General features: G+C 41.9%; 1 protein-coding gene across 2 annotated transcripts in view; it reads left to right on the top strand.

Annotated features, from left to right (window-relative positions):
* The window catches only part of PRKCB (protein kinase C beta), a 333238-nt gene that overhangs the window by 210609 nt on the left and 102750 nt on the right, over nucleotides 1-19879 (top strand). For both annotated transcript variants that reach the window (XM_047087202.1, XM_047087201.1), the window contains exons 6-7: nucleotides 15403-15559; nucleotides 16773-16907. In XM_047087202.1, the coding sequence (XP_046943158.1) occupies nucleotides 15403-15559; nucleotides 16773-16907 (292 nt within the window). The remainder of the gene's footprint in view (nucleotides 1-15402; nucleotides 15560-16772; nucleotides 16908-19879) is intronic.

The raw sequence follows: 19879 nt of genomic DNA, 5'->3' as shown, positions 1-19879 counted from the left end.
AGTGACTTTTATTCTGGGACTACAAGGCTGTTTAAGTAATAAACAATCAATTAATGTAATCCATCATATTAATAATCTAAAGAAAGAAAAAACACACGAACATATCTATTGATGCCGAAAAACATTTGACAAAATTTAATATCCACTTAGATGAAAGTTCTTAGCATACTAGAAATAGAAGGGAACTTCCTTGACTTGATCAAGATCATCTGTAGAAAATCCACATGCTTTCTGCATAAGCTATGGAACAAAACAAAAATGTCCCTTTTCACCACTGTATTCAAAATCATACTGGAAGATTTAACCAGTGCAATAAGACAATAAGAAATAAAAAAATTATAAATACAGATTGGACGGGAAAATATAAAATTGGCTGTAAACACAGATAACATGATTGTTTGTGTAGAAAATCCACAGTCTACCAAAAAACCTTCTAGAAAGAATAAGTTTAAATAGGCTGCCAGATACAAGTCAACACACAAATGTCAATTTTCTTCCTTCCTTTCTTTCTTTCTTTCTCTTTCTTTCTTTCTTTCTTTCTCTCTCTTTCTTTTTCTTTCTCTCTCCCACTCTCCCTCTCTCTTTCTCTCTCTCTCTCCCTCCCTCTCTCCCTCCCTCCCTCCTTTCTTTCCTTTTTATTTATTTATTTATTTATTTATTTATTTATTTATTTATTTTTAATTTACATGCCAAGTTAGTTAGCATATAGTGTAATAATGATTTCAGGAGTAGATTCCAGTGATTCATCTCCTATGTATAACATCCAATGCTCATCCCAACAAGTGTCTTCCTTAATGCCCCTTACCCATTTAGCCCATGCCCCTCCAGCAACTCTGTCTGTTTTCTGTATTTAAGAGTCTCTTATGATTTGTCCCCTTCATTGTTTGTATATTATTTTTGCTTCCCTTTCCTTATGTTCATCTGTTTTGTGTCTTAAAGTCCTCGTATGAGTGAAGTCATATGATATTTGTCTTTCTCTGACTGGCTTATTTCGCTTAGCATAATACCCTCTAGTTCCATCCATGATGGCAAGATTTCATTTTTTTTTTTTTGATTTCCAAGTAATACTCCATTGTATATATATATACCACATCTTCTTTATCCATTCATCCATCGATGGACATTTGGGCTCTTTCCATACTTTGGCTATTGTCGATAGCACTGTTATAAACATTGGGGTGCATGTGCCCCTTCAAAACAGCACACCTGTGTCCCTTGAGTAAATACCTAGTGGTACAATTGCTGGGTCGTAGGGTAGTTATAGTTTTAAGTTTTTGAGGAAACTCCATACTGTTTTCCAGAGTGGCTGCACCAGTTTGCATCCCCACCAGCAGTGCAAAAAAAGATTCTCTCTCTCTGCATCCTTGCCTGAGTTGTTAATTTTAGCCATTTTGACAGGTGTGAGGTGGTATCTCATTGTGGTTTTGATTCGTATTTCCCTGATGATGTGTGATGTTGAGCATTTTTTCATGTGTCGGTTGGGCATCTGGATGTCTTCTTTGGAGAAGTGTCTATTCATGTCTTTTGCCCATTTCTTCACTGGATTATTTGTTTTTTGGGTGTTGAGTTTGGTAAGTTCTTTATAGATTTTGGGTACTAACTCTTTATCTGATATGTCATTTGCAAATATCTTCTCCCATTCTGTCAATTGCCTTTTAGTTTTGCTGTTTCCTTCAATGTGCTGAAGCTTTTTATCTTGATGAGGTCCTAATAGTTCATTTTTGCTTTTGTTTCCCTTGCCTCCAGAGATGTGTTGAGTAAGAAGTTGCTGTGGCTGAGGTCAAAGAGGTTTTTGCCTGCTTTCTCCTCGAGGATTTTGATGGCTTCCTGTCTTACATTTAGGTCTTTCATCCATTTTGAGTTTATTTTTGTGTATGGTGTAAGAAAGTGGTCCAGGCTCTTTCTTCTGCATGTCACTGTCCAGTCTTACCAACACCATTTGCTGAAGAGACTGTCTTTATTCCATTGGATATTCTTTCCTGCTGTGTCAAAGATTAGTTGTCCATCCATTCGTGGGTCCATTTCTGGGTTCTCTATTCTGTTCCACTGATATAAGTGTCTGTTTTTGTGCCAGTACCATACTGTTCTTAATGATTACAGCTTTGTAATACATCTTGAAGTCCGGGAGTGTGATGCCTTCAGCTTTGATTTTCTTTTTCAGGATTGTTTTGGCTATTCGGGGTCTTTTCTGGTTCCATACAAATTTTAGGATTGTTTGTTCTAGCTCTGTGAAGGATGCTGGTGTTATTTTGACAGGGATTGCATTGAATATGTAGATTGCTTTGGGTTGTATCAACATTTTAACAATATTTGTCCTTCCAATTGAGGAGCATGGAATATTTTTCTATTTTTCTGTGTCTTATTCAATTTCTTTTATAAGTTTTCTATTCTTTTTATTAATTTTATTTTTTAATTATTTTTTTATGTTTATTTTTGAGAGAGACAGAGACAGAGCATGAGTGGGGGTGGGGTCTTTCATCCATGTTGAGTTTATTTTGAGTTATTTTGAGAGAGGGAGACACATAATCTGAAGCAGGCTCCAGGCTCTGAACTGCCAGCACAGAGCCTGACAGGGGGCTCAAACTCATGAACTGTGAGATCATGACCTGAGCTGAAGTCAGACACTTAACTGACTGAGCCTCCCAGGAGCCCCTCTATTCTTTTTTTTTTTAATAAACACCTTTAAAATTTGTTATGTTTATTTATTTTTGAGAGAGAAAGAGAGACAGAGAGACAGAGAGAGAATGCAAGTGGGGAAAGGGCAGAGAGAGAGAGACAGAGAATCTCAAGCAGGCTCTGCACTGACAGTGCAGGGGCTCAAACTCACAAACAGCAAGATCATGACCAGAGCCAAAATCAAGAGTTGGGTGCTTAACAAACTGAGCCACTCATGTGCTCCAATTGTTAATCCATATATCAGTAGTAAACAATTAGAAACAAAACTGAAAAAAAAATTTTTTATAGTAACTCCCCCAAAATGAAATATTTAGATATAAATCCAACAAAACATGTCTAGGATCTTTATTCTGAAAATTACAAAACACTGAAATGAAGAATATCTGTATAAATGAAAAGACATACCATGATCATGGATTGGAAGACTCAGCATAGTACAGATGTCAGTTCTTATAGATTGAACTATAGACTTTATTATCTGTTTTATTTTTTTTAATGTTTATTTATTTCTAAAAGAGAGAGAGAGAGAGAGAACAAATGGGGGAAGGGCAGAGAGAGAGGGAGACAGAGAATCTGAAGCAGGCTCCAGGCTCTGAGCTCTCAGTCAGAGCCCCACACAGGAGCTCACAAACTGTGAGATTGTGACTTGAACAGAAACCGAACACATAACCGAATGAGCCTCCCAGGCACCCCTATTGTCTGTTTTAAAATGAAAAATGAAATTGGAAGAATCACAGTACAGTCTTAAAACTTACTATATAAAGGTTCAGCATTTGAATATTGTGGTTTTGGCAAAAGGATAGATACGTAAATGACTGGAACAGAGTAGAGAGTCCATATATACCCACACAAATATGGCCCATTGATTAAAAAAAAAGTTAAAAAAAAAACAAATGGAAAAAGAGTAGTCTTTTGACAAATGACGTTGGAATGATTGACCAGACATATGCAAACAAAATGGACCTTGACCTTCACTTCATACCTTATATAAGAAGTAACTGAAAGTAGATCATAGATCTAAATGTAGAATGTAAAGATACGAAACTTTAGAAACACAGGAGAAAAATTTTATGACCTAGAGTTACACAAAGAATTCTACATGACACTGAAAACATGACTCAAGAAAAAAATTATAAAATGACTTCATTCAAATTGAAAAAAACCTTTTGCTCTGCAAAAGACACTGTTCTAGAATGAAAAGACAAGCTACAAGCTGGAAGAAAATATTTGCAAATCACATATCTGACAAAGGACTTGTATCCAGAGTAAAGAATTCTCAGACTCATAAGCTTGAAAACACCAGCCTCACTAAAAACAAACCAGTAGCACCTGGGTGGCTCAATTGGTTAAGTGTCTGACTTCGGCTCAGGTCATGATACCACAGTTCATAGTTCGAGCCTCGTATTGGGATCATTGCTGTCAGTGCAAGGCCCACTTCAGATCCTCTGCCCCCTCTCTTTCTGTCCCCCACCCTCATGTTCGCTCTCCCTCCCTCCCTGTCTCTCTCTCAAAACAAAAACAAAACAAAGACAAAAGACTTAAACAAATATGCCATCAAAGATAATATAAGGATGGCAAATTCATTCTTGAGAAGATATTCAATACCATTGGAAATTAAGGAAATGAAAATTAAAGCCACAATGAGATACCATTACATGCCTATTAGAATGGCTAAAATAGTAATGGCAATAAATACTGTGAATACAATGTGCTGGTAGGGATACAGAGCAAGAGGAACTCTCTCAGTCATTGCCAGTGGCAATGTACATATATACCATATGGCTTAATGATGCCACTCTTGAGAGTTTACCCTTGAGAAATAAAACTTTATGTTCACACAAAAACCTATGAATATTTGTAGTGGTTTTATTCATAATCATCAAAAACTAGAGACCATTCAGATGTCCTTCATCAAATGTCCTTCATCACATGAACGGATAACCAAATGGTGGTACCTCCGTACAGCACAATACTACTTACTCATCAATAAAAAGGAATTAACTACTCATACATACAACTTGGATGACTCTCAAAAGGCATTATGCTGAGTGAAGGAAGCCAGTCTCAAAAGGTTGCATACTATATGATTCCATTTATATACCTTTTTTTAAATTTTATTTTTAGAGAGAAAGAGAGTCCAAGCAGGGGAGAGGAGGAGAGGGAAAGAGGGAGAGATTCTCAAACAGGCTCCACACTCAGCAAAGAGCCTGATGCAGGACTTGATTTCATGACTCTGGGATCATGACCTGAGCTGAAATCAAGAGTCGGAAACTTAACTGACTGAGCCACCCAGGCGCCCATGTACCATTCTTGAAAAGATAAAACCATAGTGATGGGAAACAATCAGTAGTTGCCAGGCACTGAGAGTTGGTGGAGGTTGTGGCCACAGACGGCAGCACAAGGGATTTTTTAGGGGTTGGCAGAACTGTATCCTGGTTGGATGCTGGTTACGTGAATCTATACATGTGTTAAAATTCACAGGACTATATATCAAAAGAAAAAGTCAGTTTTACTGAATGCCAGTTTAAAAAACTAAATAAATACCATAGGCAGGAAGGAGGAAGGAGGAAGGGAGGGAAGAAGGGGGAGAGAGAGAGAGAGAGAGAGAGAGAAAGGGAGGGAGGGAGGGAGGGAAGGCAGGAGGGAATAAATCAATAGACTGAAATGAAAAAGGAGCTGGTCAAGAAGAAGGCATAAACAAGAAGGATATCATGTTATGATACCAGGTAATTTAAAACAATAAATTAAAATGCATAGAAACAGTGAATGCAGGAATGCCTACTGCATAAAATATAATCAGTAATATGGAAACAAATTTTAAGGATCGCTCCCAGAGGGTGGAGGAAGGAGACAAAGAAATGAATACAATCATGAAAAAGTGATAGATGTAGAGGACAAACAATATTTTTTTTTCTAACTTACTATTCTTTAATGTCAAATTTTCTTACATATATTCAATGATAATGGTAAGAGCATGGAATGATGTTGATAATATAAAGTAACTTTTCATTCACAAACGTGTAACTTTATTATTTTTTTTTAATTTTTTAATGTTTATTTTTTTTTATGTATATGAAATTTATTGACAAATTGGTTTCCATACAACACCCAGTGCTCATCCCAAAAGGTGCCCTCCTCAATACCCATCACCCACCCCCCCCTCCCTCCCACCCCCCATCAACCCTCAGTTTGTTCTCAGTTTTTAACAGTCTCTTATGCTTTGGCTGTCTCCCACTCTAACGTCTTTTTTTTTTTTTTTCCTTCCCCTCCCCCATGGGTTCCTGTTGAGTTTCTCAGGATCCACATAAGAGTGAAACCATATGGTATCTGTCTTTCTCTGTATGGCTTATTTCACTTAGCATCACACTCTCCAGTTCCATCCACGTTGCTACAAAAGGCCATATTTCATTTTTTCTCATTGCCACGTAGTACTCCATTGTGTATATAAACCACAATTTCTTTATCCATTCATCAGTTGATGGACATTTAGGCTCTTTCCATCATTTGGCTATTGTTGAGAGTGCTGCTATAAACATTGGGGTACAAGTGCCCCTATGCATCAGTACTCCTGTATCCCTTGGGTAAATTCCTAGCAGTGCTATTGCTGGGTCATAGGGTAGGTCTATTTTTAATTTTCTGAGGAACCTCCACACTGCTTTCCAGAGTGGCTGCACCAATTTGCATTCCCACCAACAGTGCAAGAGGGTTCCCGTTTCTCCACATCCTCTCCAGCATCTATAGTCTCCTGATTAGAGGACAAACAATATTTATCCAGAGGTAAAAGGGTATCAGATGTTCCTGGAGAAAAGGCCAGGGCAAATGGAAAAGCACCTGTATTCAAAGTAGGGTTCAAGACAAATAATAAACTGTACACAAAGCATATTTTAATTGTGCAAGGTAACTCTAAGACTGAGAAGTGGTGATGAATCTCAGATAACATAGGGTCAAAATACATAAAGCAAAAACCAGTAGAAATGAACAAAGAAATGTACAGAAAAAAACCACCTCTTGTTAGAGGGTTTTAAACATACTTTGCCAGGCTTTGACACATAAAACAGGTTAAAAAAATATGGATATAGGTGACTTTAAATAATATTATTAGAGTCATTACTAATTATCTCTATCTTGAAGCCTGTACCCTCTAATGAGACAATCTTCTCGTATGCACAAGATTGGTGATATGTTAACTTTCAAGGGAAACCTCATTAAATCCTGCCCGCCCACCAATGCCCACAAATTACTCAGCCCACATTTCCATAATGGAACTAGAAATCCATGACACAAACATAGGGAACAGAAGATCACCAAGTGAATGAGAAGGAATGGGAATCTGATGAGAGCCTTAAAAATGGGAACTCCTAAGGGGCGCCTGGGTGGCTTAGTTGGTTGAGCGCCCAACTTCAGCTCAGGTCATGATCTTACAGTTCATGAGTTCAAGCCCCACATTGGGTTCTGTGCTGACAGCTCAGAGCCTGAAGCCTGCTTCAGATTCTGTGTCTCCCTCTCTCTGTCCCTCCCCCACTTGTGTTCTCTCTCTCACTCTTTCTCTCTCTCAAAAATAATTAAATAATTAAATAAACAAACAAACATTAAAAAAATGGGAATTCCTAATGTTTCTGCAGAGAATGGGACAGACAGTTGATTAGGGACACCCCATAGGGCAGACAGGAAGTGTGGAGGACCAAGTTGTGGTTGGAGACGAAGAGTGTGTGTGTATGGTGGTACCAAGCCCCACGTAGGATGCTTTTTCCAGGAACACTCTCTACGCCATGTGTCACGGATGGTCCGAGGGATGCAGAGAGGATGCGTTGTTGCAAAGACTAGATGTGGTGAAGATGGGGAAGTCCCTGGCCAGAATGACTGGAAGGTTTCTCTATATGGGCAGGGTCAGGAAAGAAGTCATACCATAGCAGTGCATAGATGGAGCAGAGCAAAGGAAAGAGTTGAGGTATCGGAGGGTTCAATGAGATCGACAAAACATTCCACGTGAGGCTCCAGGTGGCTGGATCAGAATGGAGAGGCAAGTCATAACAGGAAGCTTCCAAGTAGATGTGTCGCATCTGGTTTCAGATTACCTGTTGCTCTCTTAGTACCTTCTCCAGATTCATTTGCATGAACATTGCAGTGGAGGGATAGTCTCCTAGGCCAGAGATATAATTTGATTATAATTTGATAGTTACATAATTTGATTTGAATTTTCCCCAAGGAGAAAGGGAAATCAACATTTGTTGAGCCTCTGTCACGTACTCTACATTCTGCCCTAACACTACTGTCCTCCGAATTTACAGTCACCATCAAATCCATTGTCCGAAGTAGAGTTCACTTTGAGAGTAAAGGGACAACAGGTATACACTGAGGCTGTCCTGGGCAAATTGGGATGAATGTTGCCCTAGCTATTATCCAACAGCCCACTGAGTTGTCTGTGGTTTTACCAGCATTTTGGAGACACGGGAACCAAGGCTCAGAGAAGCCTTTTAACCAAGGTCACCCAGTTAATGAGAGTCATGGCAGAGGCAGGATTCAAACCTGGATGTGTCTGACTCCAAAGTCTGAGCATTGCTAACTTAGTTCCTGATTTCATCGGCAATAATGCTCCACCCTGATCATCACTTGCCATGGCTTGACAGGCTGTCTTCTAGACAGACACTGTGACGGTCCCAGCTGGAAGTCTGTCTCAACACAGATAATAAGATGTGTGATAACTGTGCCCCTGCCAGCAGTGACAGGAAGCCAGCTGTTCCGGGAGCCCTTGGTCACGACGCACTTGGGGTGACTTAGATGCTGCATGTGTGCTGCCCAAAGACCCCAGGTTTGCTTGCTTACCAGTTAGAACCCATCAGATGAGGCCACAGAGGATGGCCAGTTAAGATACCTATGGGAGGAGGATTCTAATGGATCCAGGGCTCACAAAAGCCACAGCCTCTAACCTTGGGGTTAGAGGAAGTAATAAGTGAACGGGAATCAAAGGGACACGGATCCAGGGGTAGACTTTAGAGCAAAGGCCAGGGAAGCTTGCAACTTGAGACAGTGTGGCAGGGAAATGGGGAGGGATTTGGGGTTAACCAAAGGCCCAGGTAAACCGTCAGCCACCAGGGGGTCACTGGAATAGGAGAGGGGTGGGGCAGGATAGCAAAAAATGGGCTCTGCACTTGTTTTGTTTTTGTTTTTGTTTTTTACCTGTTTTGTTTCTCTGCTCCATTCCTCCTGGGGTGGGTGCTGAGGGGGTCCATCTGATCTCAGTGAGGTCATCCTGCGTCTGTGCATGGTTCACCAAAGGTTCTGTGATTCAAACCACGAGTTTGTGAGCCTCACTCTGCCGACCCAAATTGCTGTGTGGTCTTGGGGAACAAGGACGGGGTCTCTGAAGGCCAGAGCGGTGGGTTCTTGGAGGCCGGAAGTGCACAACCGAGTTGTGTGTGTTTTTTTTTTTTTAATTTAGTTTAAAAAATGCTATTAATACCAAAATGCTTTCTCTTTGTGATAAATTCAGAATGTGACAGACAAGGCTGAAATCTGTTTTGCCCACAACCCCCAAACTAGGTTTTTTTCCCCTCTTCCTCACATATAATCATTACATTAAGTAAATTTTGGGTATATCCTTCCAGATTCTTATCTAGATATTTAAATTCATACACGACTTTGTGGAAAATTTGTTGTTGTTGTTTGTCTTTTTTTTAAATTTTATTTTTAATTTTTAAAAATTTACATCCAAATTAGTTGGCATAGTGTGCAACAATGATTTCAGGAGTAGATTCCTTAATGCCCCTTACCCATTTAGCCCATCCCCCCTCCCACAACCCCTTCAGTAACCCTCAGTTTGTTCTCCATTTATGAGTCTCTTCTGTTTTGTCCCCCTCCCTGTTTTTATATTATTTTTGCTTCCATTCACACGTGTTCATCTGTTTTGTGTCTTAAAGTCCTCATAGGAGTGAAGTCATATGATTTTTGTCTTTCTCTGACTGACTAATTTCACTTAGCATAATATCCTCCAGTTCCATCCACGTAGTTGCAAATGGCAAGATTTCGTTCTTTTTGATTGCCGAGTCATACTCCATACTCCATACTCCATACTCCATATATACACACACACACACACACACACATACATACACACACATACACCACATCTTCTTTATCCATTCATCCATCGATGGACATTTGGGCTCTTCCCATACTTTGGCTATTGTTGATAGTGCTGCTATAAGCATGGGGGTGCATGTGTCCCTTCAAAACAGCACACCTGTATCCCGTGGATAAGTGCCTAGTAGTGCAATTGCTGGGTCGTGGTTGTTTTTTTTTTTTTAAGTTTTTATTTTAATTCCAGTCAGCTAACATACAGTGTAGTATTATTAGGTTCTGGCATATGATATAGTGACTCAACACTTCCATACATCACCTGGTGCTCATCAGAAAATGTATTTTATTGTACTTCTCCCTTGAAGATTTGGAGGCCCCTGTCTTTCAAATCCTTTTATTTTGCCGTAATCTCAAAATGACAGAAAAGTTGTGAGACTAGTACAAGGAACATCTGTATACTCTTTACCTGATTAGCCAGTCGTTTATATCTTGCCCCATTTGGTTTATCATTCTAGTAAATATTTTTTTCTGAACCATCTGAGAGTAAGTTGGAGTCATGGTTCCCTTGGCCCTAAATATCTGAGTGTGTATTTCCTAGGAACGAAAGCATCCTCTTACATGGGCATATGGTACTGTTATCCAAACCAGGAAATATAACATTGACCCAATGCTATTATGTAACTCACAGCAGAGATCCACCTTTCCGCAACTGAACCACTGGTGGGCACAGACGTTTTTCTTAAAAAAAAAAAAAAAAGAAGCTTTACACTGTGATCATCTCTCTTCACCTTGCCATTTTGTTCAACGTGTTAACGCATATAGTTAGTTCATATTATTAACCTGTGCACAGGATTTCACAGTATGACTGTGCTATGGATTATCTATGCTTCCCCTGTGGAGGGGCATTCAGTATTTCCTCCTCTGTGCTGTCATCATAGTGGGCAGTACTTTCAAGAACTGTTGTAAGGGCACACAGGGAGGACAAGTGAGGACTCATAATGTTGAAGGAAGTGCCTTTTAAAGGAGTTGATGAAGAGAAGCTCCTGCTTATCTCCCACAGTGTGAGATAGAGGCTTTAAAGCAACACAATTATTCAGACTTTTCCAATAGAGAGTTGTATTTTGGGTGGGGGGAGGGTCAGGGGAAAGAGTAGGAAAGTTCTTGGTTGAAGAACAATTCTTAGGAAAATAGTTAACAGTAGTGCTGTTTTTTTATGGACTCAGCACTGTCTTAGGTAGCTTCCACCAGAATGCAGAAGGCCTCCTTTGCTCTGAAGACCCTTTGATGGAAACAACCAGACCTTCCCTCCCCACCCCCCACCCCCCGCCGACCTGCTTCATGTCCAAGACGAGCAGTGTTCTCTGGATCAGGACACTTTTCTTCTGTACATTTAGCAAACTTCCACCAGGGGGGAAGGTTGCTATTTCTGCTTTGTGTGAAGCATTTTGTACCATCTGGGCTGGCTGGATATCAACAAAGATAGTAAAGAAACATTTATCAAGAAAAATCAAAGTCAGTCTCGCCAAGTGTGGTCTAGAGAGATTTGCTTCCTCAATACATTGTGGCTGGGAAACAGGACTCTACTTTGAAAAGCTTCAGGAGGGACAGGCCTCTGGCTGTTAGCCCGCAGCTACTGTCAACAGCTCATGATATGGTGGTTTTAGTAGTTAGGGCTCTTGAGATGTGAATGCCACAGCCCCAGAATCAGTTCCACTCCATTCTTTTCCACAGAGAGTTCTGACCTTTTCAGTAGAGGATCAACCCAAAAGGACGCAAGGGGAAGAAAGGATCTATAAGGTCTGGGGAAGAGGTACAGTCATATCACTGTCACAGATGTTGGGTTCGGCAGAAGTAGATGCCCAAGGAGAGGTCATTCTTAAACTGTTAACTGTGAGATCGGCTCAAGAATACAGCACACACTTGTTCTGTAAAGAGCTGTGAAGTTGTAAACTTACAATAGAAGAACATTCTGGCGATGGTTCTTTGGTGTCAGTTCATGAAACAGAGAGTGAGGGACAGGGGTGTCGGCCTTGGAAGAGAGAGGAGAAGTGAGCTGTTCGCACTTGCATATGTATTGCCGATCAACCAGACAGACAAGTTTCTGGTGCTTCAGGGCGTCTCAGATCAGATTTTTATGCAGCTCCCTATGTGATAGATGCGGCATTACAAGATCCCAGCCTGGAAACTGGTGTATGCTATTTTCCCTGGAAGGCTCCATAAATGAGAAGAAGTAACAGTTGGAGATTATATTCGATGGGGAAAATGCATGGGGATCTGAAGAAATTACATCCTCTAGAAAAGCTTTACTTCCTGTGTGCTCTATGGACCACCCGCAGCAGCATCACCTGGGAACGTGTTGGAAAAACAAATGAGCAGCTCTCACTCCAGACTCACTCAATCAGAATCCATCTGTAGGAGTGGGTCTCGGGGATATGTGTCTCACAAGCCCTGTGGGTGACTCTTCTGCACACTAAGGTTTGAGCAGCACTCTGGAGAGGTTCACGTGGAAAGCTCAGATGCATCTTTCGCAAAGAAAAAGCTCCAGAAGTGGTGCTGTTTGATATCAGTCCATTTGGAAATGGTTAAGTCTTCATAATAAAAATGGACAAATACAATAAGAGAAGACACTGAATATGAGGCATGATAACACTAAAATAGCAGTACAATAGGTGGCATTTATTGACCATTCCTTGGGTGCCAGGTTTTTTCCTAAATGTGTATATTCTGCATCCGATTGAATGGTTCTGAAATGTAAAGTAGCTTCTAGGCAAGACCCTGACATACTGTAGCCTGTATCCACCACACTATGTGACCTGGCTACCGACTCATTAGCAATCAGCTATACTTTGAATACATTTGTTTTTCTATATTCCTTGGGGACAGGATCGACATCTGATGTTGTCCCTGTGTCCCCGTGTCCCCAGTGCCTAGCAGAATTCTTAATGCCTCGTGGGGACCTGCTTATCGACCTTCACTGAGTCGAAGTCAAAGAGGAAAAGTTCTTGCTTTGGGTGCAAGAATGAGGTACAACCTGCATGAGGATGAGATGGAGTGAGAATTCAGCCTGTGGATAAGTGGAAGCAAAGGCCATATGCTGGAGTGCAGAAATGCATCCGTGCAGAATAACTTACAGCTTGTGTCCTGGGGCCCTTTGTCACTCCCCCGGAAGTCCTCCCAGCCCCCTTTCCATCTCATTTATTCGGTCCTAACCCATTACTAGTGATATACTCTTAGACAAGTCAGATGTCATTACCTCCACTCACACCAGCAATGGTCTGCGGCTTGGTTGTAGGAAAATAAAGGAAAGATCTTTGAATTTAAGTAGTGCTGGGTTTTTTGTTTGTTTGTGTTTTTTGTTTCCAGATAAATAAAATGGAAAGAAAGAGGCACAAGCAAGCGAGTTTTGGGTGTTTCCAAGAGAGTGATTATAATGCACTATGAACTCTAGGCTGGGGGTGAATTAAGTAAAGGCAAGAGGAAATAGGGAGGAGAAACTAGGCTAAGTATATATTGGCTCAGGGGCGCCTGGGTGACTCAGCTGGTTGAGTGAGCAGCTTGATTTCTGCTCAGTCCTGATCCCAGGGTTGTGGGATTGAACAACCTGAGAATGAACATTGCTGAGCATGGAGCTTGCTTATGATTCTCTCTCTTCCACTGCTCTCTCTCTCTTAAAACAAATTAAAAATAATATTGGCTCAACAGACTGGTGGTATAAGACTTGTTGCAGTGGGGTACTAGGGTTAATGAAGTGGAAAAACAGGAAGGAGCATAGGATTGCAGGGTACACGAAACAGAGACTGGGAAAGTGGTGTAATTTCTGGGATGATAAACTTCAGGGAGGAGGTGACTGTAATAGGGTAGAAGCAAAGGTGATAAGAGATGAGGAGGTGCTCTATCCCCTACTTTCCAATATTCTGTTTCTATTATATTATTGCACTTACAGAACACTTAGGAAAAAATGTCGAATAATAGCTGTGGTAATGAATGTCTGTCTCATTCCAGACTTTAATGGGGCTGCATTTATCATTAACTATGGAGCTATTATTGCAGATAGCCTTTATCACGTGAAGAAAATTTCCTGCTATCTCTGGCTAATTGCAGTGATCCTATGGTTTGCTCCTTTGACCTATACATATAATGAAAAAATTTTTAATAATAGATTTTTCTAAGATTGAACCATCTTTGCATTCCTGGTAGGAGTCATTCTATATTAGCCTTCTGTTACATTGCTTGATTCAATCTGCTAATATAATACTTTGGATTTTTCTATCATAAGTGAGATGGTTGGCACTGTATCCTTAAGACCTGCACAACTCCCATTTTCCTGTCTCCTTCTCTTGGCTACCTACATTACTGACTTTCAAATTGACTCCTAGCTAACCTCTTCCTGTTTCTGTAAGTTGATGTCTTACTCCACCTCGTCCTTCCTGTCGCTAGTTGCGTCTACACTACTGACCCTCTGAATCCTTTCTTCTTTAAGCTGGTCTTACAGCCTCCTTTACTCAGGGTGTTCTGCATTGAGGGTGAAGTCTACCTGTAATGCTGTGATATTTTTCCAGCCTTCTCTCTGGGCTGTCTGGGGATGACAGGTGCACCTTGGTTTGGAGGGCAACTCTTTCTTTTTTAGCTTTTGCTTTTTGAATCCAGGTAAAATTCATGTAACATAAAATTAGCCATTAACCATTTTTTAAAAGTTTATTTATTTATTTTGAGAGAGAGAGAGAGAGAGCAAGTGAGCATGAGCAGGGGAGGGGCAGAGAGAGAAAAAGAGGGAGAGAGAGAATCCCAAGCAGGCTCTGCACCATCAGTGCAGAGCCTGATACAGGGCTCAATCTCGTGAACTATGAGACCGTGACCTGAGCTGAAATCAAGAGTCAGATGCTTAACTAACTGAGCCACCCGGTGTCCCATCATTAACCATTTTAAAGCGTATAGTTCAGTGGCATTTAGTACATTCACGGGGCTGTATAACCACCACCTGTATCTAGTTTCAAGAAACTTTATCACTAGTAAAGGAAACCCCTCACCCATTAAATAGTCAATTCCCATTCCCCCTACCCACCAGCTCCTGGCAGACACTGGTCTGCTTTCTGTATCTGTGGATTTACCTGTTCTGGATTATTTCCTATAAATGCAACCATACAACTTGTGACCTTTTAGGGCAGAGTACACAGATGTTCATAGCTTCACTACTCACAATAGCCAAAAAGTGGAAACAATCTAAATGTTCAACCAATGAATGGATAAACAAAATTTGATCTATCCGCACAAGGGGATGATCTTCAGCCATGAATTAAGTACTGAAACATGTTACAACATGGATGAACCTTGAAAACATGCTCCATGAAAGAAGCCAATCTCTCTTGTTGGCTTTGTGGAAAGCAAGCTTAGAGAACGTACAACTAATCTCGGAGGCACAGTGGGTAGAGCAGTATGAAAGTCAGAAATCAGTTTGGAACCGATATGGAGCAGAGGCTGCATCTTACCAGTTTATCTCACTTTGTATGCTTCTTAGCTATTGATGTTGATAAGTTACACCTCCCAGTAAGTGTGATGCTAAGGACTCTTCCGGACGTTCTACAACCCTCACTGGTTGATGCAAAAACATTTTGGGGCTATTAATGCTGAAACTGCTTTTTCTGTTTCCAGTAAGAGATGCTAAAAACCTTGTACCTATGGACCCCAATGGCTTGTCAGACCCTTATGTGAAACTGAAACTGATTCCTGACCCCAAGAGCGAGAGCAAGCAGAAGACCAAAACCATCAAATGCTCCCTCAACCCCGAGTGGAATGAGACATTCAGATTGTGAGTTAAAATTATTACGCCCAGCGCGGGTGGTGGAGGTTGGCCTGTGGGCCACCTGAGATCGGGGAGTGCCTCTCCTAGCTTCCATTTCATTCCTCCCTTCCCTCCTTCCCTCTCTCCCTCTCCCCCGCCTCCCTTCTCTTCCTCCCCCTCCATATGCATTTTTGCATTGCAAGCCAAGTAAAAATTGGAACTTATTTTTTTTAATAGAGTTGAGAATGTCTGTGGTGTGGGGAGTGGGTGGGATAGAAAATAGTGTGATGTGTTGCTAGGTGAAGGCAAGTTGTGGGAGAAGTGGTCTCTGTGAACAGTGGGACATAACGCATAGGGTGTGGTGATAACCCCTCTAGGACTCAGTTTGTAGATATGCATGTGCTGAGGCTGAAGCCTGCTGGGAGTTCTCTGCCAGCTTCCATGGAGGGTCTTCCCTGGCTAGTGCTCCAAGAACCTGGGGCCACTTTTTGATGCATTTGGGCCCACGAGTGTTAGTTACGTGAACCGATATTTATTGAACATATCGTGGTTATAAAAAGCACGATATTCAGTGATCTAACTCCATTGGCAATTTCATCCCCAATAACCAATGGTGCTTGAGGAGGCTAAAGAATGTGGCCAGAGTCCCCCCAGAAGATACGGGGTTGAGGGGGATTCGGCTTCCAACAGTCTGACTCGCCAGGACTGTGGGCCCAAAGCATGACTGCTTGTGGGAACGGCCATCCCCTCGCTCCTCTCTCAGGGCAAAACTGGGGGCCCATCTCAGCCTCATTCAAGGATGCGCCTCAGAACCATTGGCCCTGACCAGCACCAACGAGACTTTTTCCTCTGTGCACGTCCTCAGCCTCACGCGAACTCACGCGTGTGCAAACACTCGCGCAATTATATAATTGATATCCGCATTTCTTAGAGTGACTGTGGCAGCAGGGTTTCCTGAACACCACGAGCTCTATTAAGACATAAGGCAGCAGGAGTAGCTAGAACTGTTTCTGTCAGAGCTGGCCTAGGTCCTCTGCTCGGTTAAGCCACAGCCTGGCAAACTGGCAAAGCCTCTCCCTCCCTGGGGATCTCCTCTGGAATTGGAAACAGAATACGTTTCTTGCAACATCTTGTACTCTTTAAAAATTCCTACCTTCGGGGGCCTTGTCCTCTTAAACATTTCATCTGCTTGCAAAATCACTGTGACCTCCTCTGACTTCTCTCTTCTTTCCCTTTGCAGCCAACTGAAAGAATCGGACAAAGACAGAAGGCTGTCTGTAGAGATTTGGGATTGGGATCTGACCAGCAGGAACGACTTCATGGGATCTTTGTCGTTTGGGATTTCCGAACTGCAGAAAGCCGGTGTTGATGGCTGGTAAGGGGGATTTTGCTTTGAAAGCTACCACACAGCTTGGTCCATCGAACGTGGGAACAATGTTTTCCTTTTCCTCCTAAAATGAAATACGAAGGCAGAGTCACAGAGTGATGGCTGGTAGATTGGACCTACCTCACATATATGTTTTATTTGGTCCTCGTGCTTAAAAAAAAAAAAAAAAAATCACTCGCTAGTATTTTCAAAATCAGAACACTTTCCATAGAAGTCTGGACTTCTGGCTTGCAAAACCAGAAATACCTGGACAACTGGGCCTAGAAGGCAACGGTTGAGAACAGGTGAGTCGTTAATGCCCCCTCCAGACAGGACACGGATTTTCTGTTTGCTATAGTCTTCACTATTCTATTGTTTTCTGTCTGTCCTACTTGACGCAGTTCTATGTCTTGGCTGGCCCCATGGGTGCTAACGTGGCTCTCATGATATACCCTAAAGATATTTGCAATCCACTGCCAGATTCTGGTTTCGTAAGAAGATACTACTCCATTGGGCCCGCCTACCAAGCCTGGCCACAGAGGTACTGGGAAGAGGCTGTAATGGTCTCTTTTGTTCCCTTCTTGTGGCAAAAAAAATCCTTGCTCCCATATTCCCAGCAAAGAGGCTGGGTAAGCCCCCTGGGCAACAGTTTCTCTATCATCTGAGGAAAGGAGTCAGAATACGTAGTCTAACCTGGCACCATAGCTTTGGGCAAAGCAGGGGTTAGTGGATGCTCTTATCTCTTTAAGAGAAATGGTCTCCTTTCTGAATGCCTTCATTCAGGGCTTTTTCAGTTACAAGTGCAAGAAAATAAGAATCCAACTGGTGTAGCAAGAAAGAGAATGTAGCATCTGGACTCCACTCTCTTCCCATTGTTCACCTTACAACTTCCATGTCTGTCCTCCTTATTGTAGACTTTTATCCAAATAGATACTGAGTCTCCATTCCATTTGCGTCACTAGAGATCCGTCAGGTATAAGACAAACACGCCCTCATGGAGCTTAGCTTCCGGAAGGGAAGAGGAAATGTCAGGAATAACTAGTAATCAATTATTAACGATTGTGAAGGAGGACAGAAGCTAAGTGTGTATAAAAGTAAGAATAGGAGGGGCGCCTGGGTGGCTCAGTCGGTTGGGCATCCGACTTCAGCTCAGGTCATGATCTCACGGTTGGTGGGTTTGAGCCCCGTGTTGGGCTCTGTGCTGACAGCTCAGAGCCGGGACCCTGCTTCGGATTCTGTGTCTCCTCCTCTCTCTGCCCTCCCAGGCTCATGCTGTGTCTCACTCTGTCTCTCAATAATAAAATAAACGTAAAAAAAATTTTTTTAAAAGAATTGTAGTAATAAGGTGTGTTCAAGCACAGCTCACAAATGGTTAACAACATTCATTCTCAAAAAATAGATAATGAGCATTTGTCACAGTTTTCCTTAGCTCACAAATTGGAAGCCAGGAAGATGAATGGCTGATTCTGAAGGTTTGAGAAGCTGATCCTGGTATGCCAGGAGACACAGGAATGCTGACATAACGTTGCTAAATTAGTGGTGACACTAGCTGGTAACCAGGGCAATGAAATCACAACCACGGAGGGCATCCGTCTACCGGACTGGAAGAACTTCTTTTTTATATATATTTTTAAGATTTTGTTTTATTTTTTTAGGTCTATTTATTTATTTTAGGGGGGTGGGTAGAGGGGTAGAGAGAGAGGGAGAGCACTTGAGCTGCAGAGGGGCAGAGAGAGGGCAAGAGAGAATCCCAAGCAGGCTCCAGACTCAGGACAGAGCCCAATGTGGGGCTCGATCTCACAGACTGAGATCATGACCCGAGCCCAAATCAAGAGTTGGACACTTAGCCGACTGAGCCACCGAGGCGCTCACAACCCAGAGAGATGAAGAGTTGCATGCTCATCCGACTGAGCCAGCCAGGCGCTCCAGACTGGAAAAAACTTCTAGAAGTTAGTGTCTATCTTTGCAGAGTTGGGAGGCCATCTGGGTCCTATTTGACTGTGGCTTATAAGTAACAAGACTAAATAATAGCAACACTTGGGGCGCCTGGGTGGCTCAGTCGGTTAAGCGTCCGACTTCGGCTCAGGTCATGATCTCGAGGTTCGTGAGTTCAAGCCCCGCGTCGGGCTCTGTGCTGACAGCTCAGAGCCTGGAGCCTGCTTCGGATTCTGTGTCTCCCTCTTTCTCAGTCCCTCCCCTGTTGATGCTCTGTCTCTGTCTCAAAAATAAATAAACGTTAAAAAAAAAATTTAAAAAAATAGTAACAACTAATAAGTAGAAGTGAGGAAGGAGAATTAATTAGAAAATACTCTCACGTGACAGTGAAAGGTCACACTGCCATCTTTTTGCCATTTTCCCAAGTTTAACGAAGGTGCGGAAATCCTCAGCAAAATACTTGCAAACCAAATCCAATAATCCATTAAAAAAATCATTCACGATAATCAAGGGGCATATACCCCAGGGATGCCAGGGTAGTTCAGTATTCGCAAATCAATCAGTGTGATGCATCACATCGACAAGAGAAATGATAAACTCACAGGATCATAGATGCAAAAAAAAAAAAAAAAGCATCTGACAAAGTAACAACCTCCATTCATGACAAAAACATGGGTAATTTTTCTTAGCATGTGGATGATCTGACTTTGCATGCTGCCATTGTCACTACTGACAGATTGCATGTTCCTTTCTCTTTAAGTCAGGAGTAAAGAGGTTAAAGAGAAAGGATGCACAACCCTACGGGGTCTAAGTGAGACAGGAGAGAGAATATAATAATAGTAATTACAAGAACAATAGCTACCACTTATCGACTTGTACTGGATGCCAGACTCTGTGCTGATCACTTTCCAGGTGTCCTGAAGTCATACACAGGTACCCATAATAGCTTCTTTATTTTCTATAATGCACCCAGACTTTTCTTACGTGGTTCTGTGACCTCCTGGTGGCGAGGAGAAGGGGACCATCCTGCATATGGTGCCTTCTGG

The sequence above is a fragment of the Lynx rufus genome, unplaced genomic scaffold, assembly GCF_022079265.1.
Source record: "Lynx rufus isolate CCGP_SWC_20201006 ecotype Redwood Valley unplaced genomic scaffold, mLynRuf1.p SCAF_23, whole genome shotgun sequence".
Lineage (NCBI taxonomy): Eukaryota > Metazoa > Chordata > Mammalia > Carnivora > Felidae > Lynx > Lynx rufus.
This window is presented reverse-complemented; position numbering and strand designations above follow the sequence as displayed.